This window comes from Gossypium raimondii, chromosome 4 (assembly GCF_025698545.1).
Source record: "Gossypium raimondii isolate GPD5lz chromosome 4, ASM2569854v1, whole genome shotgun sequence".
Lineage (NCBI taxonomy): Eukaryota > Viridiplantae > Streptophyta > Magnoliopsida > Malvales > Malvaceae > Gossypium > Gossypium raimondii.
The window spans coordinates 19,079,677-19,105,269 of record NC_068568.1 but is presented as its reverse complement, the minus strand read 5'-3'; the positions used below and the strand labels follow the sequence as shown (position 1 = coordinate 19,105,269).

Sequence of the window (25,593 nt, the reverse complement as noted above, 5' to 3'; positions counted from 1 at the left end):
CGAATATAAAATGATTAACTCATTCATTCATAGTTCAAAAGATCATAAGGATACTTTTCCTTCCTATCCATAACACCTCACAAGGTTAGTAGACATAATTAAGAACACATCTATACATAAAATGGAACATAACATGAAATGAATTTCATTATGTAAACCATCCAACACATAGTCAATTAATCACTTTTCAAGCCATTTATATATATATCACAACTTCCATTTCATAAACCCAATGACATAACTCATTTCATATACATACCTTTTAATCATGCTCATTAAGTCATTTAGACATTATATTTCCTATCCATCACAATCCACATAGTTAGTAGATAACTTGAAAATATAACATCTATGAAACATAGCATATATAATGAACTGAATCCTATACATCTATCCTTCATCACATGATAAATTCTCTTCTTTTTTTATTTCATTTACACATACCCATCTTTCCATTTCATATGATCATTAGCAACAATAAGTTTTTATACATGCCTTTCCATTAACCATTATTTACTCCTTGAACCATTTAGAATACCATTAGATACTCGGGAACACTCACACAAAGTGTGCCTTTCCATTAATAGTGCTCACACGAGCTGTGAAATGGGTCTACTCACACGAGTTATGGGTCAAGATGTTAGCTACAAGATACTGCTCACACGAGCTATGGAGAATCCGCAACAAATGCAGGACTTCAGCCATCGATAGGATATCTAGGACCAGCACCTGAAACCATATAATCCTTAATGACATGTCATTTGTATCCTAAGTATTTATAAAGTTCAAACAGGACATATTCCATATTGAATCCTTTAATATATTTCATTAAACCATTACAAACATATGAATCCATAAAGTTCACATTTTTCACAATTTGCTATCAACTATTTAAACATTTCCATTCAACCCAATTTGCCAATTATAAATTTTTACTCAATTGTAATTACATAAAATATAACATCATTAATCATTAATCATAAATAGATATTAACAATTTAATCCTTATACGAACTTACATGTACCAAAATGATACCCTAACGTGATCCAACGACTAATCCCCTATTTTGGTTTTTTTCGAGATCAGTGTCCATTTGAGTTGTTTCTTGATCATGCATCAACAATCAACTTGGCTCAATGCTTTCTACTCAAAATTGGGGTTTTCTTCCTAGTTTCTGTTGTGATAGTCTTTTTGAAGATGATAACCTATTTAAATTTCTTTTAATTTTTTTATTTATGAATTTAAATATTTAACCTTAAAAACATCCGAAATTTTCCTAATTATAACCCACCAACCATCCACCACCATCTAAATAGGTATATTTACCATATAAAACCCTCAATTCTTGGTTTCATAACCATTTAATACAATTAAAGCTATAGTGATTAAGTTTCACATATTTTATAATTTAGTCCTTTTAATTAATTAACTATCTAAACATTAAAATTTCCTAACCAAATTTTAATATAATCCTAATAACGCTCAGTAAATATTTAATAAAATATTAAATATTTACATTCGAGATGATAGAAACGAGTCCCGATGCCTCATTTTATAAAACCACTTGTCTTTAATGATTTACCACTTGAACCTAATTATCTATTCAAATAACATAAATTATCAAATCTAAATTTATTAAACTACTATTTTTGACTTGTAAATATTAAATAATAATATTTACAAACTCACTTGTTGAATTTGTCCCCGAAACCACTATTTTTGACACCACTAAAAAATGGGCTATTACAAAAACATAGGTGCGATTTCGAGAAAAGTTTATTACTATAAATATCACAAATGGGTTAGGTTTTTTTATTTATTTATTGTGCAAGAAAATCATTTTTGAACTGAATTTTTTTCCAACAGATCAGTTCGAATAACACATTATCATCAAGACGGTAGAAATATGTTCATTCTGGTTCCTAATATTTTTGCATGTATATAGGGTTATTGTGTTATGAAAATTATCATCCTAATGTGAATGCCAATATTGTAATTGTAGTCAAGGTTGTGTTTTCATGTTAAACTTGATATATGGCCTAGTTTGTGCCTAGTTTGGTTATGCAAATGCTATTTGAATTTTTAATTTCAAAGTTTACCTAGGTCTTATGTGCTTAAGTTTGAAAATGTGGTAACTTGGTATGTTAAGGTTGGTAAATAGCTTGGATGTGTCTAGATTTTGATCATGATTTTTGTTCCATTTGACACTTGATTTCAAAAGTGTTATAAGCTTGAATTGCATAATTTGGCATAATATGATGATTTGATGATATTAGGATGAACTTTTATTTTGTGATGGTTGCCATTATAGGTCACAAAATTTGCATATTATGTGGAATGGTAAGTTGAAGAAAAGGGGATATAAGTTTGTAGTATGTTGTCTTCAAAGTCATGACACCACCTTATAGATGTCGTAACACCTGCTATCAATGTTGTGGCATCTCCTATTTGAGGCCGCGACATCAACTCGATAAAGTTTGGAAGCTTTAAATTTGAGTCCTCAAGTTGTGTCACCAACCTACTATTTTGGAAGTCGTGACATAGTACCCCGAAGTCGTGACTCCAGCTTTAAGCATTTTGAAACTTCATAATCCAGTCCTTCAATGGTCTCGAGTTATGGAAAGAATTTTTGTAAGCTCGTATAAACCCCAGATAATATAATATATTACAAGATAATGATTAAATGATCATGTCAGTAGCTATAATTTGTTGAACCAATAGAAATTATGTTGCAATTGATTGTAGTTGCTGAGGCAACAAATGTAGCATCCTATAGCTCAGACCTGACGTTCGAGTGGGCTAGGGGTATTACATTGGGAAAGCATCATGGATATTACCATTGTGATTTTCTTCTTTTTAATACATTATCAGCACGATATTCAGTTTTTTTTATGATTTTCTTATTTTTCACTATTCTCTTTTAGTCTATCTTCTAAACTTTCAACAGATTCTTAAGAAAAAAAATTCCAACACACACCCAAAGTTTTGAACCCACAGCACAGCCAAAACTTCTTTTCATCTCATTAAACCATTTGACCACTTTTATCTGTTGAATTTTTTCTCAATTTAATCATAAAATCTATTTTCATCATAGAAAAAGAAAAGCCCAACACCTACGGAAGGATTTGATCTCGCAACCCAAGAATACATTAATTAACTTCAATAACTCAACTACCCAATGATTATTATTGTGTTAAGAAGGTTATAAAACCATTATTGCATGATAAAAGAAAAGAAAGAGGAAACAAATGAGAAGATTAATCAAACCTCCACCCTATGGTCTCCTCAATGCTTTTAACCACTCAACTGCTTCAAAGTTTTTAAGCTTTTTGTGTCAAGAAAATTATAAAACCCTAATCAAATTTATTCTCTGAAGACATAGATAGAATATGAGAGGATTTGTAGGAAATTTTTACTTAATATTTCATATTAATATTATTTTTTATCTATGATTAATTATGATTTACTTATTTAATTTAATTTATTTCTATCTTTTTGAGGATGATGAAAGATTTTATCTCAGCATTGATCAAATTTGGTTCTTGATCTTGGATTTATTGAGAAAAATTTAGATCTGAGAAAATAGAATGCTGATAATGGCAATATATTGCAAAGAAAAGAAAGAAAATTAGAAAATACGAATTTTACGTGGAAACCCATTTGGGGAAAAAACCACGAGCATAGGAGAAAAAAATTTACTTTGTCGAATTTGAATGATTACAAGGAGTATAGACTGCGTCTATTTATAGGTTTAGAAAAACTTATTCTAATCAACATCCAATAGAAGAAATGCAGTAAAGTTGAAATACCTTATTCAAATCAATATCAAACAGAAGGAGTATACACTTCGCCCTCGTGGATCACCCTATCTTGCCACTTGTATTTTATATTAATAAAAATTTGGGTCACAACTCTAACAAGATCGTAAGGAGTTTTTTAGGTATGATTGTCAATATTATTTTATTTATCTTAAGTGTGATTGAATTATTGAGTTGGATTATTAAATATTAATGAGTTCATAAGGTTTATTGAAGAACCTTTGTAACATTATTTTCAAATGATTGGTTAATGTCATTAATATTTGAAAAAAGTTGAATATTCTTATCTTATTTGATATTTTAAAAGCTTGAATTTGGGGACAATTAAATATATATATTGATTGCCGACTCAAAATAAGCTTTTGTGATATTGGTTCTTTTCAAATAAAGAATTTATTGGGATGTTTAAAATTCTACCTTCTAGATCATTGCATTCCTAAAAGTGAATGCAAGCATAAAAAATTCAAAGGATATAATCAATAACCACGGAAGTGAAAACATAATAATAAATAAGAAAATAATGAGAGTTCTCAAAATAACCCTTCAAATGGTAGATATAACTTATGTTATCAATATAATATGAAAGATCATTAAGCACGCACCTAACGTATGCCCAAATATTATGAAGGAAATATATTTCTTGTTGACAACATAACAATGAATACTATCATTACATATATAAAGCATTTCTCTTATTTGGTACTGAAAGAAACCAATATTATTGCAATATTTGGTAGTACAAAATTAGCTAAAAGCTCCGAAGAGCTAATATATTAATATTTGAAAGAATAAAATTTGTGATATCCATTGTAATGGATCTTGTATTGAGATTGTGAATGAGAAAAAATTTATATTTGATACTCAATTATTGAATTATATTGATGGATGACTTATGAATGCTTAAAGATTTGATATACATGCTAGAAAGATAATTGTGACATTTCTTATATGAGAAATTGAATTGACTGTAACCATCTGCCATGATATTTTTTTCTTCATCATCCCTATGAAAAGTTGCAAGCAGAATATTTGACCAGAACATTTGAATGTGTAATATTCACTTGAATTGTGGAATAATTTTAATAGAAGATACGGCTATTGGAATGTGATAATTTCATCTAATGCTCGTTATGATTGGATGCACCTGAAGTTGCAAGATTTGAAAACTGTGAGTATAACTTTGTAGTATTCATGATAAGTTCTCAAATTAACATTATGTGGGGAGAATATTACTAATGAAAACTTGTTAGAAATTTTTTTAAACTTTTCATGTTTTAAATGTGCTACTGTAGTGCAATACCATGAAAAAGTTGTTGTTTACTTGTGGTTTCGTCCTAGTAAATATGTTTCATTCCTTAAAGTGAATGTAGCAATATATAATAAATTTGAAGGATGTAATCATGGACGTGGTAGGTGAAAATATAATAATCGTTTAACGGGTAATCATAATAATTCTTCTTATCACCGTAAGTGAAAATGAAAATAATGTGGAGACTAATAATAAAGATTGAAGTTGAAATTCATATTCATATATTCATGCAAAGAAGATATTTATTTGTTCACATTTTGAAAATTTATAAATTCTATTTGCAACAACTGCATTTTGCTTCGACTTTGATTCTATTGTATTGAGGCTAATATTCTATGTTTAGATGCTTCAAAGATGACATCTGTAATTACCTCCAAACTTATTAATTTGGTGTTTTCCTCGGTACAATGCTATTATATTTGTTTGCAAGGTATTGCCTTCTATTTGTTAGATTATATTTTAGGATTATCTAATTACTATGAAGTGCATAAGGTATGTTATTGAAACCAATATTAGATTATTTTATATTTATTATATTGGATGAATTTTCTAGTAAAATTATCTATATTTTCTCTAGGTTACTGTATATATTAGTATAATTAAATCATAAGAGACAGATAAACCAAAAGTTTGCTAGTCCAAAATATTAGTTGGCATAACCGGTTAGACCATCCCGATTAATAATGATGCAAAAATGAGAATTTATGTGTATATATATTGAAGACCTTGAAGATTCATAATTTTAAAGGTTTTCTTAAATGTTGTTTGTTCTTAAAAATTAAATTATTTGAATTTCACTAGCAAAAGTTGAGATTGAATCTCTTACATTTCGAAAGAAACATGGGCCCATTTATCCAACAAGTGGATGTTTTAATATAATTTGATAAATGCATCTACAAGTTAATCACATGTAAGTTATCAACTTGCAATCTATAGTTTGCAAGATTACTTGTTTAATGATTTGCTTATAAACAAAACTTTTAGATTATGTATTCAAACATTTCTTGCTAATGTTGGTGGGTTTATTTCTCAAGCTTTCAATTATTATTTTATGTTAGATTGTCGATGTGAGTAAGTATTGTAAATTTCAATTATTATGTGTATAAAATGGTTAGCATAATTAAGGATTAAATGTCTACAATTAATAGCTAAACCATTACTTTTTATAACAAAACTTATGCATAAGCATAAAAATTGATATTTTAAAATCGACACTTGTACGCATCATATCAATAAAGTTATTATAAATACTACATATTATAATTGACTTTTGGTCGGGACCAAAATACAACCATTTTAGATTTTTTTTGTAATTGTGCGATATATGTTCAAGTTGCTCTACCCCAATGCACAAAATGAGTATTTAAAAAGTTGATAATATATTAATTATGAGTCTTCTTTTATTATTAAATGTTTTGATCAATTTGAAGATTTGATTATGACATGATTTGGTGATTAAAACTTTGTTTTAATAAGTTTTCCTAACATCAAAGGAGAGAAATGGTAATAGTGGATAAGATAATTAATTGTATTGAACTATCGGTTTTAAGATACTTGTAGAAATTAATTTGAACTAGAAGGTCAAAAGATAATTTACTTTATTGCAAGTTAACTACCGGATGCATTTATTGACATGATGAGAATTACCAAATATTATATACCAGCTAATGTTTTATTTGAATCAAATTCCTAGTAACAAAATATGTTAGATTTAAATGAAAGTAATGCAAGCATGGTAGACTGATTGGTTTTAGAGATGAAAAATCTCATAAAAGAAAATAATAAGTATATATAGTCATATAGTGGAAGCGGGTGCTCCTAAAAGAACCTACAACATAATTAATTATTAAAACTCCGAAGAGTTTCAAGTACCTAAAGATGGAAATGATAAAAATGAAGAGATCTTGATAAGTTATTTCAATATGAGAAAAGATGAAACCGTGAAAATGGAAAGTTCTTGAAAATGTTTCGCATGCAATAATATTATTGAAATAATGAAAGAAAATAACGATATTGGATAAATTTGTTGAGAAATATAGACCTAGAATAGATTGAAAAAATGGAAATGCACAATTCTAGTAGAATTAAATTCGTGAAGTTTCTAAACTAGTATTCCAAATATCTAAAGTAAAAAACCAAGAAGGGTACAAATGAAGTAGCTTTACAAAAACATAAAAAGAAATATGAATTTTTTTGCTAAATTTCGCATTGATTATGAAAAGATATTTTTATGGTAGATTTAATAACCTTTAGATATCTTATTAATGCAGCAATTCATGAAAGACTTCATCGTCTTATGATTGATGTTACAATCTTTATATGAATCGCTAAATAGTAAAAGTTTATATGAAAATCCTTGAGGATTTAGAATCTGGAAGTATATAAAAAATTTTGGGAAGTTGTTCAATATGGTTGCGTAAATATTTATATGAATCAAAATGATTTGGATATATGTGATAAATACAACTCGGTGAATAGTAGTTGAAGGAAGATTATAAAATGATCCAAAATATCTATATGTATTGTAAAACTTGTTTTTAGTGGTGTCGAAAACAATGATTTTGAGACCACAATTCCGATCAATGAGTCAATATTTTATCATTTATTTAATATTTACAAGGTTATTACAATGTCGTATTTAAATTTGGTTAGACAATTTTAACGTTTAGATAGTTAATTAAGTAAAAAGAATTAAATTGTAAAAGCTACAAAAGTTAATCGTTGTAGGTTTATTTGTATTAAATAGAAATTAAATCATGAATTAAGGGATTTACATGGTGAATAAACCTATTTAAAAACATGGTGGATGGTTTAAGTAATATATAATATGGAATTTGATTTAATTTTAAAGGGTAAATTTGTAAATTGATAAATAAGTATAATTAAAATAAGCAAAAGATGAAATGGTCATCATCTTCTTCCTTTTACTTTGAAAACTAATTCTTCCATTGTTAACAAATCAATGCTTCGGCCAAAGCTTGTTTCAATTGCATGGTAAGTGTTTTTAACCCGTTTTTAGTAATTTTTATATTTTTTAGATCGTTGTTTAGTCTAACTAACCCAATGACTAATTCATAAAATTGTTAAATTATTTGAGTTATGTCATTGATGAATTTGTGATTTTTTTTAAGTTTGATGATAGATTTATAAAGCTTGATAATTAAATAGGACTATTTTGTTAAGTGGTTTTGGTTGATTTTAAAGTTTAAGGACTAAGTTGTTAAAATAGTAAAGTTACATGAAATTCTTGTGAAAATTTGATTAAATATGGGTTTATAGGGACTATTAGCATTGATTTGATTAAATTGTGATAGATTTGAAAGTTTCAAGTTTAAGAACTAAATTGAATAAAAGATAAAAGTTTAGGGTAAAAGTGTAAAATGTTGATTAAGGGTCAAATATATGAATTTAAGTGTTTTAAGATATTTGAATTGGTTAATTAAAGTAAATTACTATATTTAGATCAAGAAATGAATCAATTGGTTGATAATCGAGGGAAAAAAAAAGTCGTCGAATAGTCGTCGTCAAGATGTCTGTAGCTACTATGTTTAGTAAATTCGTACTAAGTTCAATATGTTTGATGATTGTTGAATTTAATTATGTATGTGATCATATATATATGCATATCTAATGTGATTAATTGAGGTAGTTTTGAAATAGAAAAGTATTGGATTGAAATGTAAAGTATTGCATGATATATGGTTTACATTTATATAAGTTAGTATACGGAATGTATGTGATCATGGTTAATGTTTGAACATGTGATGACCTTGGAAAATAGGATAAACCTCGTGTGAACTTAGTGAATAGTTAGGATACAAATGACATGTCATTAGGGCGTTCCAGACACAAATTGTTGGTAATTATAGTTCCAGGTACTATGTACTAGTGTTTCAGTTCCAGGCACTCTATGCTGGTGTTTATAGTTATAGGTACTATGTACCAGTGGTGGATACCATACTGATGGCTTGAGATCCTCCATGTGTTGCAGATTCTCTAAAACTTCTGTGCAAAACATCGTGTATTGGTTAATTTCTCGTTTGTCAGCTTATGTGAGCATTACCCTCCCACGTATTCGAAGTCAATTTACTATTTCTCTCCGGGTAAAACAGTTGATAAATGAAATGGAAATGAAATAAGATGCGATAATGAATTATGCTAGGCTGGTTATAAGTTTGCATGTGAATTTTGGTATGTTATGTTTTAATGATATGATTTATTTATGCCTAACCATTTGATATGGTAAGAATTATGAAACAAGGCAAATGAATGTTAATTCTATGTTATGTATGAGTTGTAAACTTAAATTAACAAGTACGTGATGTTTTGTTTAATGAACTTACTAAGCTTTACGTAAACTTACCCTATTTGGTTTTCTTCTTTGTAGATTGCAAGACTCTTGCTGTCGATTGGAACATCATTCAAAATCACACTATCGGGCAACTATTTCGGTAGCGATATGTTTATTTTGTCCCGGTTATAAGTGGCATGTAAATAGGGTTTGGGTATGCTTCTGTTAATAGCTATCTTAGTGATGTTTTGTTCCAATTGAGATGTAAATATGTATATGGTTGTTTTGGTAACTTTAATTGGTAGATTTCCACTTGATGCCTATTTTGATAATCTGATGTGAAATGGTAATTTTGTTTTGGTTATTTATGAAACTTTGGTTGGGTTATGTTAGGCTTTCAAAACTTGGTATGAATGGATGATTTTGGCATTTGGTATTTGTGGTTTAGTTGTTGAATGAATAAACTTGATAAGTTAATTATGTTTGAGTTTGAATGGTTAATGTTTACATTTGAATTGTGGTGCCAATGAGGGTATATTGATTAGGAACTTAGGTTGAATGTTATTTGACATGTTTTGGTACATTTTGAATAGGTTTCAGTGATGCTATTTGCATGGCTTGAAACTTAAGGAATTGTAGGTGAAATGACTTGATTTTGAAGGTACTTTTATGTGCACACGGCCTATGACATGGTCTGCCACACGGCCTTGTGACACACATGGTTGGATGACACGACCATGTGGCCTATTAAATTTTGGTACAGGTTTGTTGACACGGTCATAGGGAGTTACACGGCTGTGTGACCCCGGAGTACACGGTTTAAATATTATGACATTGTTTGGCACATGAACATGTTTTAGGACCACAAGGTAACAAATTATTACACGGTTTGACCACACAACCATGTCTTGGAGCCACACGATCTAAGTTCTGTCACATGGCCTGACCACATGGCCGTGTGACCCCTATTTTCACTTTTTACCTGAATTTTTATAAAAGTTTCTGTTTAGTCCAGATTTGTTCCCGGGTTGTTTTAAATGTTTCATATGCTTGATTTAAGCTTGGATATGATTTAATACATTGGAAATGATTATCATTTTATATGAATTCAATTATTTGATTATTTATGGCAAGATAGTGAATAGTGTTAAAGTTTTATAGTTGTAATACCTTATAGCTCAGGTCAGGTGACTGGATCGGGTATAGGGTGTTACATGTATTTTATAGAAGGATCATGATTAAAATTTGTTATAATTATTGTTGAAATTTCAAAAGAAATCAAAATATATTTTCTCAAAATTCTTTCTCACTCATGGCATTCAGAAGAATGATTATATAAACGTTTATCAGCTTGTGTAAGTGATTATTTGAAAGCTAGTATTCAAGATTGAATACATAAAATATAAGATATTACGTGATGTTATGAGGGGAGTATATACATGTAGTTTTTTTCCCTTAAACGAGGTTTTGTTCCACAAGGTTTTCCTAGTAAAGTTTTTTTTTTTTTGGTAGAAAGGAAAATAGGCCAAGCTTAAAAACCAGATAAACTAATTTCTACTTGACTCCACAAAAACAGTCAAACAAATATCCTCTTCCATCAAAATATTGATCTCGGATGGTAGATCTTCGAGGACGACTAAACGATCAATATTATCACTAATTGTCTTGGCTAGGCGATCCGCCACTTTGTTATTAGTTCTTCGAATGTTCTTGAATTTTACTTGCTAATCTCTGAAACATAAGTCGTTAATCATTTGAATTTCAAAAACATTGCTAACCGCTGCAAGTCTGATTTAAAGAACCTCAATAAGCAAAGCATCGTCACTCTCCAATTTGACTTGTCTAAAACCTTTATCCTAGGCCAGTCTCAACTCTTGAAGAATTGTTCTGCCTTTAATTTGGGAAGTATATGTTACACATATTGCCATCTTGAAACCAAACAACCAGTCACCGCTTGGTCCCCTCGCCACACCACTGATTGCTGCTCCTAAACGCTCCATGATAACACAATCCATCAACATTAATGTTGATCCATCCGAAGGTCGAATTTTGCCAACTATTCACCGTCATAGATTTGCAGACCCATCTTTCAATTGCCCCTCCTGTTTCTAATAATTTAGTCCATACAATAGCAGAGGAAATAATATCTTTGTCGTTCCTGTTCACCCAATTAAAGATGACATCTTTTTTGCTTTTTCAAACGAACCAACAAACAATCCCAAAAAAACCTCCCATTGTCCACAACCAAACACACATTTACCTTAATTTTTTAAGTTCCACGTGATCTATTTTTCAAGAGAGAAATTGAAAAAATATCTCTAATATTTCAGAGGGACAACTGCTTTCCAAACTGATTGTGCAAAAGAACAATCTTTAACAACATGCAATGTAGATTCCAAAATGGCACCATATTGCTCGCAAAATGGAATCTGAGTCATACCTCATCTAGCATGCTCCTTGTTCGTCAGTAGTCGGCCACGAATAAGCAACCACAAAAAGATCTTGACTCGTTGAGGGGTTGCAATCTTCTATATTAGCTTGTCACTTCTAAAATGTCCTGAATCATCCACAACAAAAAGATATTTGTAAGACTCCATTTCTAGGAAACAAATGACTCCACTAGTAGGCGCTTTATATGCAAGAATATGTGTTAAAATTCCTCTGGGGAGAACTGAAGATAACCACTGTATATTTCAAATTCCATCCAAGAAAGCCACGTCACGTACTAAAATCATGTCATCCGACTCTCTAGGTCCAAGATAGAATTGTCATAGAGGACTAATCTCTCGCATCCAATCATCATTCCAGAAATTGACTAGGTGACTATCACGAATAATCCAGATAATACCTTTTTTTACTTTATCCCAAATTTGCATCAAAAACCTCCATAAGTAAGATGGGCAACTACGTCGAATATATTTAGGTACCAAACTATGGATACTATATTTATTTCTTAAAATTCTAACCCAAAACGCACCAGGATTAGCAATCAAATTGAAGCCAAGCTTCATAAGGAAGAACTTGTTTTGAACTTGCAAACTTCGGATTCCCAGACCACCATTATCTTTAGACCAACAACAGACATTCCAATTGACTAGAGATGATTTCCGAATAAAAGTGAAAGACCTCCATAAAAAAGCCCGAGCTAATTTTTCAATTTTGTTACAAATAGTGATAGGAATTCTTACAGTTGACATGGAGTAATTAAGGATCGACAGCAAAACAAACTTTACCTATGTCAGGCGACCTGCTAATGATAGCTTGCGCACATCCCACCCAAAAAGTCAGGCTTTAACTTTGTCTACTATGAATTGAAACATATTAACCCCCACTCTATCATGAAAGAAAGGCACTCCGACGTATCTCCCCAAATCATTGACCCTTGTAAAACCAAGTTTAGAGCATACACACTGAGCTTCCTCGTCCCCAACATTAGATGAGAAGAAAACCTGAGTCTTTTTCTTATTAACACGGTGACCAGCGAAATGATGATATTAACCGACCCTTCTTACTATTGGTTTACTTCATCTTATGGATTGCCTCTTGAGCTATGATGATATTATCGGCAATGTTTCCGTGAGGTGATGAAGCTTAACTAATTCTATCGAACCAAACCTTGCATAATTCTTCAAAGATATATTACAATTGTCTTTGTAATTATTTTGTACAAACCAGTGCATAAACTGATGGGTCGGTATTGACTTATTGAATCAGCACCACTGCATTTCGAAATAAAGACCAAGAGAGTTCTCTTCAAAGCTAGATCCAAGAGTCCCCTAGAAAAAAACCTCATTTACCATATTGTAGATGCTAGAACCCACAATATCCCAATGCGTTTGGTAAAATTTTGCATGAATCCGGTCCACACCAGGTGCGTTTAGGGGAGCCATGTTAGAAATCGCCTGACAGACCTCCTCTTTGCTAACATCAGCAAATAGCTCCACCATACTGACACAAAAAATTTCTGAAAAACAACCCTTAATCAGATATTCTCCAACCGAATAATTATCCACAATATAAAGTTTCAAGAAATGATCAATAGCAAGCCTCTCCAGTTGATCCTCATTGAAACACCACTCAGCCCCATCTAGTTTCAAAGCACCGATTTTGTTTTGCTTCCATTTGCTCAAGGTACATCAACGAAAAATTTTAGTGTTCCTATCCCCATTCACAAGCAATTTGCACCGAAATTTCTGGAACCATAATATCTCTTCTTAGCTTAAGATATTTTCTATCTCTAACCAAATTTAAGCTTCCCTTTTGTCTTAACCGTATTGAATTACTTATTTCCAGAGCTTTTTGGATACGATCTAATTCCCCAATGCTTTCCGTTTACGAACAAAAATGTTACCAAACATGGTGGTGTTCCATTCTTGCACCAATTTAATAAAATACCCCATATTCTGAGATATATTATTGTTAGCCCGCCATGATTTAATCACTGCATCCCTAAACTCCAAATTTTCAAGCCAGCTAGCAATGAAACAAAAAGGTCTCTCCCTTCTCTCCCTAGTGTAGTTTGACAACACCAAAATCGGTCGATAATTCGATTTTGGTTTGTGTAAATTACGAACCGTAGTGTAAGGAATGTCCATTTGCCAACGATCATTACAAAGCGCTTTATTGAGTCGTTGATGAAGACTAACCCTCCTCCAAGTGGATTTGGGACTCTCAAAACCCAAATAATTCAAGGCATCATTAAACACATGTTTTGAAACAACAACCAATGTCGCGCAAATCCGCTCCTCCTTGTCCCTCATCATGGCTTAAGATTGCATTGAAATCTCTGACTAAAAGCCATGGTTCTTCAATCCCAACCGTTATTTCTAGTACTCCACTGAGGGCTGCCATAAATAGCAGTACATAAAAACGACGAACAGTCTGGATTACATCTAATCCTCAAATGGATATACTGGCCATGAAATTTTAAAACATCAATAGCAATATTATCATTCCAAAATACCCAAATACCTCCTATGAAACCTATTGCTTCAACTTGAACGAATGTACAAAGCCCAATTTCAACACAACCAAATCTACTTTATTACCACTGACATGGGTTTCATATAAAGCTATCAAATTAGGACTAAATTCTCTCCAATACTCCTTCAAGAAACTACAAAATCGAGGATGCCCACACTATTGGCAATTCCAAAACATAGCTCTAAATTTTGAAATCATTAATAAAAACGAAAAAAAATTAAAAACACCAACTCGGAATTATGCCAAAACGGTGTCTTCCAATAATTCAACATCACACCCTTAAGGCTCAGTAGTATCACCATCCGTTGTAGAATCCTCTCCAAACTCCCTACTAAAGTTAGCAACCAAATCCCCAATCGCTCGATCGACTGGAACCAATCCATTATCCTCGTCTGACCATTGCTGGCTTTCGCCCAAAATTTTCACCTGCTTCGACGGCCCCAACCATCGAGTGGTGTCCGAACCCTTCTCTTCTGTTCACGCTCGAAACAGAAACAATCGCCGTCCCTGACTCAATTTTCCCAAAAAGATCCTTTTTCAGACGAGACCTTCACTATTGTATGATTTTTCTTATTCAAACCGTGCCCCACTACTTGAAACGTGATGGACTTGAGTCCCTGGTCTATTAGTTTTAGACCCATAGAGGATCCGCCATCGAAAGGATTGTTGCGCAACCCAGATCCTGAACTGATCGTATTGTTGGGTTTCAACACATTTGGCTTGATTTTAGGTCTAGATTCTAAAGCTATCCCTTTACGTTTATATTTTTTCAACCTTCTTTTATTAAATGTGGCTTTTGTTGGGGGAATTTCCAAAATTCTCTAGATTTTCTTTCCCCAAATCACACGAAAACAACTCTTGATTTTCAACATTGTCCATCAACAATGTTGCTGTTGACCCATCAATTTCTCCTTGATCTACGTTGAGAACTCCAAATTTAGAGCCTCTGACCACTGTGCCGCCGTTGATTCCACCAGATTTTATTGTCGTCGATTTGGAAGTAAGTGGTTTCCTTCGCTCCACTAGCATCCATGGCCCAGACAGATCTTTATTGGATTTTTCTTCAGACTTTGATGTCTTACCCAGGTTCACTGACTCCAATTTCTCCATCATTTCATCCAGCTCGAAATTGTAACTGCAAGATTCACGAACGTGCCCAAATCGCCCATATCCGAAACACACCAAAGATAAGGATTCATATTCCACACACTGAATCGTACCTTCAGTAAGGATTTTCGAAACCAGGGGTTTCCCAAAGTCGATATAGACTGCAAGAATCCCAAATTGGCCCATAGATTTACTATCAATATTCCAATCTATTTTGCAACCGACCCAATAAATTTAAGCAAAATCTATGTACATTCCTTCTAGTAGTCTAGGTAGTCTGATCTAGACCATCAAGTCACTTGATTGACTTTGTGCAATTGAAAATGCCGGGAACCAAGGACGTACAGTGAGGTATTGGCCGAAAAAGGTCCAGGTCCCTTCTGATAATGCATAGAGATAATCATCATCGTCTTGGAATTTCACAAGAAAAGTAATTGTTCTCCAAATCAATGACTTGTATTGGTTGTTTAGTATTCAAGAGACTTTTCAGCCTATTGACCATGGTCGAGTATGAGATCTACCTACCCAGTAATGTCACTATGGCAATCCTAGCCATGCGCTTACTCGATCTGAAAAAGTGATGGAAGGAGTTCCATCTATCAACTCTTTCTTAGAAACTCCCTTGAGTAGATCAAATTCCTCTTCAGCTTGAAACCTTATTTCTTCAAACGAAGATCCCAACAATTTGTTGACACTCTTCGAGCTTTATTTGAATCCACCTTGATGTCCTTATCATTCACAATCGGATCAACAGGTTCCGGAGGCTCCACCGACCTCTTTCTTGCCTTTTTTGTGGCCCTTCAGATGGACCCATCTACTGCAGCCAAACCTCCACCTTTAGAGCTCATTTTAAAAATGATAATTAAATAATATAATATTAATTATATATACACTATAACAATATGAAAGTTGCAATTTAGAAACAATATAATTTGTCATACTTATATATCACCATTTTCCTAGTAAAATTGTTAGTGAGACAACATGCTATGCATATTATAAGTAAATTTTATTTGTTTTAAAGGACGCACCATCTATTAATGGACATTCAAAGAAGTGCTATAAATATTTCCATCAAAAGTGTTATAAACATTTTATTATTACAAAATAACCATCTATTAATGGACATTCAAAGAAGTGCTATAAATATTTCCATCAAAAGTGTTATAAACATTTTATTATTGCAAAATAATAAAAATTTGATATACACTAAGATTCTGATGTTCATTAAAAGTAAAACTTTATTTTAATGTCCATTAAAAGTAAAACTTTATTTTATTTATGCTTTTGTGTGTATAAATATAAACTTCCGAGAATCATTATAAATATTTTTATAAATATACACTTTTCTTTTGCTCTCGCATTTTTTTACTCTATTATTTTATTTCATAACAGTTTTTAATTTAATTTCACCATAAATATATCAAATAATAATCCAATATTTACATATACATAAAAACAAAATAAACTCGATCCACATCTCTCGAACTTGGTATGATAAACAGAAGATAAATTTTGTTTGTTCTTTTGTTATTCTCTATTGGAAATTGAATTTGAATTTTGATGTAAAATGAAAATTAATTGAGATCCAATATAATACATATTAGAAAAATATAAAACATTAATTTATCAAATCCAAAAATCCAAAATATTTTATAAGAGATAATTATTTGATACATGGTAAAACTTTCTATCCTCACATGTGATGTTAAGATTTTCAACTAGTATACCGAACAATTACTCTTAAAAATTTTAAATTTATTACTAAATAGGCATCTAATAAATCCATAAATATGAGAAATTATCATGAGTGTTACCTTTTTAAATAGCTTACTATTCAATTTACACTTTCAAAAATCTAGATCCAAATACTAAAATCCTAATCCCCAAAAGCTACCCTAAAGATTTCACTATATTTAACGATAAACAGGCTCTTTGCTGGTTGCCAATTTTAAAGCTGAATATGGAAAATGACTCGAGTGCCTTAATGTTTAATAACTTAAAATCCGCTCCCGAAAAAAAGGGGAAAAGAACTATTAATATAACGCAACAACATATTAAAAGCGGGAAAGCAAAAATTATGAGGTATTTATATGGACTTCTATCTATCAGACTATGACCCTTTTTAAAAGAAGGAAAACAAAAATGGGAACGATAAAAGCAACACTAGTAGACACTCTCAGCACCTCTCTGAAGCACCACAAAATTTAGCGTACAAGGGCCGTTTGTTAAAATTTATGCTATGGAAAAAGTAAACCTGGATTCTTTGGTCAGGGCTCTACTAATGGCACTGCAACTGATATCTCCATTCATTCACATTACAGCGTTATTCTTCCATTTCCTAACAAGAAGTCAAGAGTGATGATCAGGTGACAATTATTGGGAGAATGAACCTGAATAAAGCAGAACTAATTCATAAGAATGGTATATCATATTCGAATCAAAGTACTTTACCACTTTAATATCACCAGACAGTCCCAAATCCTGAACTGAACTTTCTGACATGCAATTTGCATGCACAATGGGGCCGTAGGCTGCACAGCCATAAGTAGTTCCCACCCCACCCTCCTTTGATGGGATAGCCAAGTATGCTGCTCCCTTAAACATCCATTCACCCCTGTTCAGGCTAAAATAATCTTCAAATAGCTTGCCGCATAACAAGCATGCACACTGATTTTCATCTGCAGGAACCATAAGCTCAGCCTTTTCTGTTGTCTTTTCCAACTTGTTCAGAGAACCAGTGGAACCAAATACCAATTGCCCAGGCTTTCCAGCAAGCCAATCATCTGACTTTGGGTACCATCCCCTCAATGCCCTACCAGAACCTCTTGATGCAGTCTTCTTCATTTCATGCCACTCTAAGTGTCTATCAAGCTTTCCCTGAAGCTTAAGTCGAAGACCACATAAGCTGCAACAATGTGGAAGGTCATCCGACAATCCACTGATCACAGATGAATGAAATTCTCTGATTACATCTGGCCTGAGTTCTAATCCTATGAAGCTTTCTACTTCTGTTGAGGTGGACTGATGTGAGGCAACTGAACATTTCGGAGCAGGTTCAGCATGTGATACCTCATCCATTGTGGAGGATCGAGGAGCATCAGATGAACTCTGAATGTCTGAACTCTTGTTCAGTGATTCAGTTGGCCTCTCAATTCCTAGGCTCTTTTGTATTTGGTTGGGCATAGGAAGAGATGCAGCACCCTTCTTTGACGCAGATATCAAACCTTTGGCAACTAATGAGCTCAGAAGGTTGGATATAGGATTTGTATCCTTGCTTTCAGCATCAGAAGTTGGTGATGGGGCATTAGTAACAAGAGATGAAGGTGGTGGTCCAGGAGGCAGTGGCAGCTGTTCTACTTTTTCCCGGGAACTATTTGGAGTAGCTGCTATTGAATCATGGGTTGCAGAACCAGATGAAATTGCACTATCAAGCATCAAACCTGAGGTTGTTAAAACAGCAGGAGGCCGATTTGGGACTGGAGGCTGAGAAATTTGCCCCCCATCTTGAGAAATCTTAGTCGGAAGGCTGCCAGTAAATGAAGTGCTGGAGAGGATTCCACTCTTCATTACAGCAGCTAATAGACTACTCGTACTTGATAATTCTGAAGATTGAATTGCAAGAGGATTGGAATGCTCCAATGCACTTCCAAGTGTTGAGGCTGCTTCTAATTTGGAGATTTGAGACGGAAGAGGCTTCTGAATCTGACCAGAAGATTCAGCCTGCACAGAGTCTTGTTGTGGTGGCTGTGAAAGGGGAGAACGAAGGCTAGGATGCAAAGAAGAAGCAGAAGTATGAGGAGAGCGTCTATGAGACCCAACATTTAACTTCCCTGAAAAATTGGATGGTTTCAGATCAGCCGGAGGCAGGGAAACAGCTTGCTGATAGTCTGGATCAGTCAATTTCTGTAGCTGTTGATGGGGATGGCGAGCAGGAAAAGAAGGTGAAGGTAAATGTTGGCGCATAGGAGACTGTTCAGGAGGTGATGCAGTTCCCATGGGCTGAAAACGCTGCTTTCCTGAAGTACCTGTGGATCCTGATGCCACATTCGCCAAAATCTCGACGCCTGAGGCTCCCAAATGGGATGAATTTGTTTGTGGTCGCATTCCTATACTGGTCGGGGAAGAACTTGCACCAGTAGGCAACCCACCAACAGTAGCAGAATAGCTTTCGGTACGTCTTGAACTCATAGCAGGCAAACCATCTGTACATGCAGTAGAAATCTGACGCCCAAATGAAGTTTTGTCCTGCTCAGTGGATAATGCATCAGCAGAAGTCTCTCTATCAAACCTTGACCCCGCATCATGAATGCTTTGAGGTCTGTGGAGCTGACTTTCAAAATCCTGGAATTGAAAACGTATCCCTGGTTATAAATACTCCAGGAAAAAAAAATCCTAGAGGAAAGAAATGAAAGAAAACTAGAAAAGAAAAAAAGGTAAACAATCAAACAACCATAAAGTTTCTTTTCCATGTAACAAAAGTTCTGAGTAATGCATTATATCTACATTACCGTTCATGCAAGATTACCATTTTTTCTGAAACATCAGGAGTCCAACGATCTCTCCTCAAGTTATTAGAGAAGTTGGCCGCATCATGTTCAGACAACCTAGAGTGCATCTCCCACATAAACTCCTCCTCCTCAGAGTTTTTCCAGCTGCTAGACAACCCACTGCTGTTTCTACCAGAAATGTTATGTGTTACCTGTAAACGAGGATCAGCATTCACTGATTTGGATGTTGAGTAATTTAGAGATCCAGGCTTAATGTTGAAACCATTCCTCTGGCTGGGAATAGTCTCAGTAATGCTGCTTGTAGCTCCAAACCAAGGCGCATCAAGCCCCTGATCCGTAACATTCCCCCTGGTTCTTCTAACTTCTATGCCAGCTGGAGTCTGTAAAAGATCAGAATCATAGTCATAATCACCAACAGGACAGATGTTCTTCTCACAAACAGGCTCATTGTACATGTCTATATGAGAACACTGAATGTGCTGATAATTTTAAGATATCGGCAGAAAGTGATAAGAGAATAAATAGATTATAACATACTTTAAAACACTTCACATACATTCATTTTAACAGAATGATCTCCGTATGACAGTCCAGCTATGCTGCGTCCTCTATCTGGCCTCTCAGACTCCTTTGAGTTGGCCAAAGTCCCAGCCATATCATTGACCATACCTTTTGCCTTCATCATGTAAAACCAAATCAAAAGAAAACCCCTTATATTACAAACATTAAAAGCTGAAATGACCTCGATGAATATGAGAAAGAAGTAAAAATAAGGGTGGCGCATTGATACAGACGATCCTGTGAAGGACTAGAAAGGAATGATATAGAATGACTCTGAAAATTTTGTTTATTAGTCTTCAAATAGTTGAGAAAAAACATTAACAATGCTTGCTTTATAAACATGATCAGACCTCCAACCTCCACAATTGCTTCAGAAATATACTGAATAAAATCCAACTTATATCATGCCAAAAAAAAGAGGATTATGGAATTTACCCTGCTTGATTGTTGAAGACGCTGCTTCTCTAGATACTTTGGGTTTACATGAATGCTTTGTAGTGGACGCTGTGACAGTGTGTCCATTCTAGATGTTGTGTTTCCTGAAGATGAACCATTTACCAAAGGAGTGAAGCCAAGTTCCTTTTCAATCACTTGGAGAGTCTGAAGAGGGAATACCCCTTTCCAGGTTCCAAAAAGATGTCGCATGCTCTGATGCAAGGGAGCATCAACTTGTCTATATGCTTTGCAGAACACCTAAAACCAGCAGTCAAAATGTAAAACACCATTACACTTGCAATATGAGTATCAAACACATTCTAGATGAACAAATAAGTAACACAAAAAGAGGATTTCAACATTTGGAAGAGTTTGAGACTCTGAGCACAAAGTAAAAATGGATATCTTTGTTAAAGGATATAATCTTTTTCATAGCATACTCATCAAACACATTCTAGATAAACACAGAAGTTAAACAAAAAGAAAAGAAGTTTTCAGCATTTGGAAGAGTTTGAGACTCTGAGCATAAAGTAAAAATGGATATCTTTGTTAAAGGATATAATCTGTCATAACATAGTCTTCTACAATTTCTCAGACAACAAACATAAGCACATTACAAGACATCCCCCAAGAGCAACAATGCAGCCAAAGGAAAAAGAATGAAATCCTAACCTCAGGTAATCTGGCAGCAAAACATTTAATGTAGTCTCTCCCAATATTCTTTACAATACTATCTAAAAGATAGAGTGATGGCAGTTTTTGGTCACTGGGAACCTGCAAAGTAATTTTTTATCAGCTCTGAAACCACAAAAGCAACCTTCATAATTCTTCATCAAAATACCAATCACATCCATACTACAAGCAATGCTGTAATGAAAAGGAAGACAGTGGTGGGATGAGGGAGGAGGGAGGATTACAAACAGAAAATTGGGTGAACCAAAAGCTTTCATTTTCCTCATAATGAAAGGAAAAAAAAAGTAAAAAGTTTCACAAATGAAGATTTTCATCGTTAAACAAAGTTCTGGAATGCATTCCTTCTATCAGAGTTGACCGCTTTTTACCTCATCAACTTAGATGTTTAACTTCATTTCCCTAAAATCTGACCTCACCATATCTATTTATGATTTCAGCTTATCCCAGTTTTTCATGACTTTCTACCAGCTTCCAGCCTTAATAAATGGCTCCATCAAAGAGAAAGCATTCTTTCAGATCCAAGCAATTAACATCAGAGGCACCACTATATACTTTGTAGACTTAGAAAGCAGATTTTACGATTTGCTAATGGAAAACCAATGAGTGCTGGAAGCAACAGGGTGCTCAACATAAGCATTCACAATGACGTTAGCATTTCTAGTTCTATTTACTCATATTGCCAAACAAAATGTGATTTGAGTAGAATAACAAAAATTGCTAGCAAAAGATGATGACATGTAAGTAGGAAAGCACTATACTCACTTGAGAAGGAAAAATGAAATGATGGGGCCATATAAGGATATTGATGTGAGAAAACCCCGACAAATGGATATAATAGCTTAATGAGATTCCTAACCCAATACAATTCATTAGATATAAGTTTCATAATATATGGACTCTCTTTATATTCCATTTCAACATACGTCTGTAATGTTTACAGTCTCTATAATTCATTGGCCAGCTGTTTACAAATTCTGGGGTGATCAGAAACATATTAGATCCATGAAAAAAATAGCACAGACATCCAATGAAAGAGGATATTTGCAGGCAACATGGCCTTAGACAGGAACCGCATAGACTAGGAAGTCACATCACAACATATCATTCCTGCATTTGTCACTTAACCAACATTACTGTACTCTCATCACCCGATTTTATACTTGAAATAACTGTGCAAAACATTTTAACAAACCTATTGATGAAAGCAAAACTAAAAGGAATCCATTAATCCCAATTTACACTTACAATCCAAATTATTCTTTTTCCTCTTTTTTTCCACAGTATAGAACTTGCAATTCATTTTCCTGTACAATTGAAATTCAAAAAGAAAGAGAAAGCTTTAATGCATAAGGCACAGCTAAAACTGAGTTTACCTCAAGAATATTAGCGCAGACAGTAGCAGCAACGGCCTTGGCGGCATGAACATTCTCGCCAGCGATTATTGTCAAGTTAGTAATAATTGGTTTCGAGTTAAAAGTGAGCTCAGCTAACGCCGTCTTATACTGGCTAACTAACTCTTGTTGTTGGAGGTGTTGCTGCTGATGTGACACTGGTTGTGGCTCGTAAGCTCCACCGTCGCCACGGGTCAAATCATTGGTGTCGGAATCATTGGACCGGAATCTCAAACCAGAGGCGGGACCAACTGGGTTCGTTCGTTGAGAAAAATGCCGGATATTAGGGTTCGGAGTGAGGTCTTCAGTTAACCGTGGTTTTTTCAAACCAGGTTCTCTTGATCTATCAAATGATCTACGCGGATTCTCCATGTAAGCAAATCGAAAACCCTAAATTCCTAAATCGATAATCACTCTTATTCTCATTTACAGTCAAATTAGCAAATCAATTTACCAAAAGGGGGGAAAATTACAATGTTACAATAGCCTAAATCGAAAAACTTAAAAAAATCCAAAACCCTATACAAGAAAGGGAACAAAATAAAACCCTATGGATTATCATATACAAAAAAAAAAAAAGAGAAAGAAAAAAGAAAGAAACGATTCTAATTCTATTTCTAATTTCTAAAGGTAAAGGAACAAAGAATATCGATCAAAAAGAAAAAAGGCAGAGAAAATATTTTCAGAAAGAAGAATTTGAAAGAAGAGGGAGAGGCTGGGTGGAGATTAAGAAAGGAGGAAGGTTAAAAGAGGCTAATTGTAAATATGGAGATTGTGGATGTCCAATAATGTAAAGGGCAGTCCAGAAGGTGAGTGGGAGGGTTTAAGATTTGAAACGGGAAATGGGAAACGGAAAATATTATATTTTATAGCCTTGTTTGGTCGGCTTATCTTTGGGCCCTGTAAAGGATAAATACAAATCAACCCAGACCCAACAATTATTTGTAAATAGATCTCACAATAGTATATTTATTAGGATAAAACTTAAAATTATATATAAATTTTTATTTACCGTACAATTGTATATAAATTTTAATTTAGTGTAATTATACGTATAAAACTTTAATTATGGTTCAAATATATACTTAAAACTTTAATTTTGATTTAATTATACACATTTAAAGAAATAAATACATTAATTTATTTTTATATTGGATCAATATAATTATTTATGTATGCAATATATAAACATAAAATGATGTTATATCAATAATTGTGTTAATACTTTACAATAATTGGATCAAATCAAAATTTCATATATAAAATTACACAAAATCAAAGTTTATATATGCAATTGCACATTAAACCATAGTTCATGCATAATTTTGAGATTTATTCTTATATTTATTTTATATATTGTACTAAGTGCAAAAATAAATTTAATATGAATTATTAATTTGTCAAAAAAATTAAAACTAATGCTAGAACTAATAAAGTAAAAGAAAAATAAAATTCATTCCCGACTATCCAGTTGGTGTAGAATTAAATTATTAAAGTAAAAATAGACTAAAATGGAATAATTCATACTATAAACTAATTAATTGATTCAAAACACACACATGATAATAGTTCATAATAGGGCACAAAATTTACACATTTTAATTGTGTATGAAGAGTCTTGAACTTATGTACTTGAGACGAGAGCCTCCTTAGCACCTTAATATGATATAAAATGTATCATTTACTAATTATTTTATGATATATAAAATATTTACCTTAGCCTTACAAAATGTATTTTTTTCTAATAATTTTATTTAATATTTTTTAATATCTAATGACTACTTATCATATTGATATAATAGTTTGGATTTAATTTGTTTCTCCGTGATTTAAGTAAAAAAATTGGATTCTAATTTAAAAATCAAATTCTTTATTTGGATAATAAATAAAAGTTTGGTTTGAACCAAAGCAAATCTAAGTCCAAATTTATAAGAGTTACCTTTTGGATTTCAAAATTCTTTTAAAATTTAGAATTTTCAAAATTTAAGATTAATTAAAAAAATATGAGAACTTTTTTGTTCTCTCTTTTTTCACATTGTCTTCAAAACTCAAATAATAAATAATTAATTTTACTTATAATATGTCATCAAAGAAGTTCAAGGTTTTTAGAATTGGGCCGATAGGCGAACCAACCAGACCAATGGTTCTCGAATCCACTGGTTCAATTGATCCAATCGTTTCGATCGAATAAATTATTAAAAAGAAAAATAGATAAAATCGGTTTGACCATCAATTCGGCCGATTCATGAGTCAACCAATATGTCCCCTTATTCCAGACTGGTACCCCAATCGAATCTCAATCCAATTGGTCTAATCGGTTGCTTTAGTCCATTATTGAAAACAATGATGAAGCTTCATGTATTTTATATAATTTCCACAAAATTAATTTATAAACCCTTGACTTTTAATTTATAATTTCCATAATTATGCCACCGGTTTGTTGGTTCAACCAGTTCAATTAATTCGATTGATTCGATCAGTTTGACTGGTACG

At 32.9% G+C, this 25,593-nt stretch overlaps 1 protein-coding gene across 1 annotated transcript; it reads right to left on the bottom strand.

The window, feature by feature from the left end:
- Positions 1-17,301: 17,301 nt before the first annotated feature.
- On the bottom strand, positions 17,302-23,903 carry LOC105766723 (polyadenylation and cleavage factor homolog 4). The gene is made up of 7 exons (XM_012586309.2): positions 23,083-23,903; positions 21,689-21,790; positions 21,017-21,274; positions 20,577-20,696; positions 20,038-20,400; positions 17,964-19,853; positions 17,302-17,850 (listed from the first exon to the last, which is right to left on the bottom strand). The coding sequence occupies exons 1-7, from the start codon at positions 23,470-23,472 to the stop codon at positions 17,836-17,838; spliced, it is 3,138 nt and encodes a 1,045-aa protein (XP_012441763.2). The 5' UTR covers positions 23,473-23,903; the 3' UTR covers positions 17,302-17,835.
- Positions 23,904-25,593: the final 1,690 nt, after the last annotated feature.

Excerpts from the sequence above, each read along its gene's own strand:
- LOC105766723 (XM_012586309.2), bottom strand. The coding sequence starts at position 23,472 with ATGGAGAATCCGCGTAGATCATTTGATAGATCAAGAGAACCTGGTTTG. Across the intron at positions 21,791-23,082 it reads TCTGCGCTAATATTCTTGAG|GTTCCCAGTGACCAAAAACT; the intron begins GTAAACTCAGTT and ends ATTACTTTGCAG. Across the intron at positions 20,401-20,576 it reads ATCATTCTGTTAAAATGAAT|ACTCCAGCTGGCATAGAAGT; the intron begins GTATGTGAAGTG and ends GATCTTTTACAG.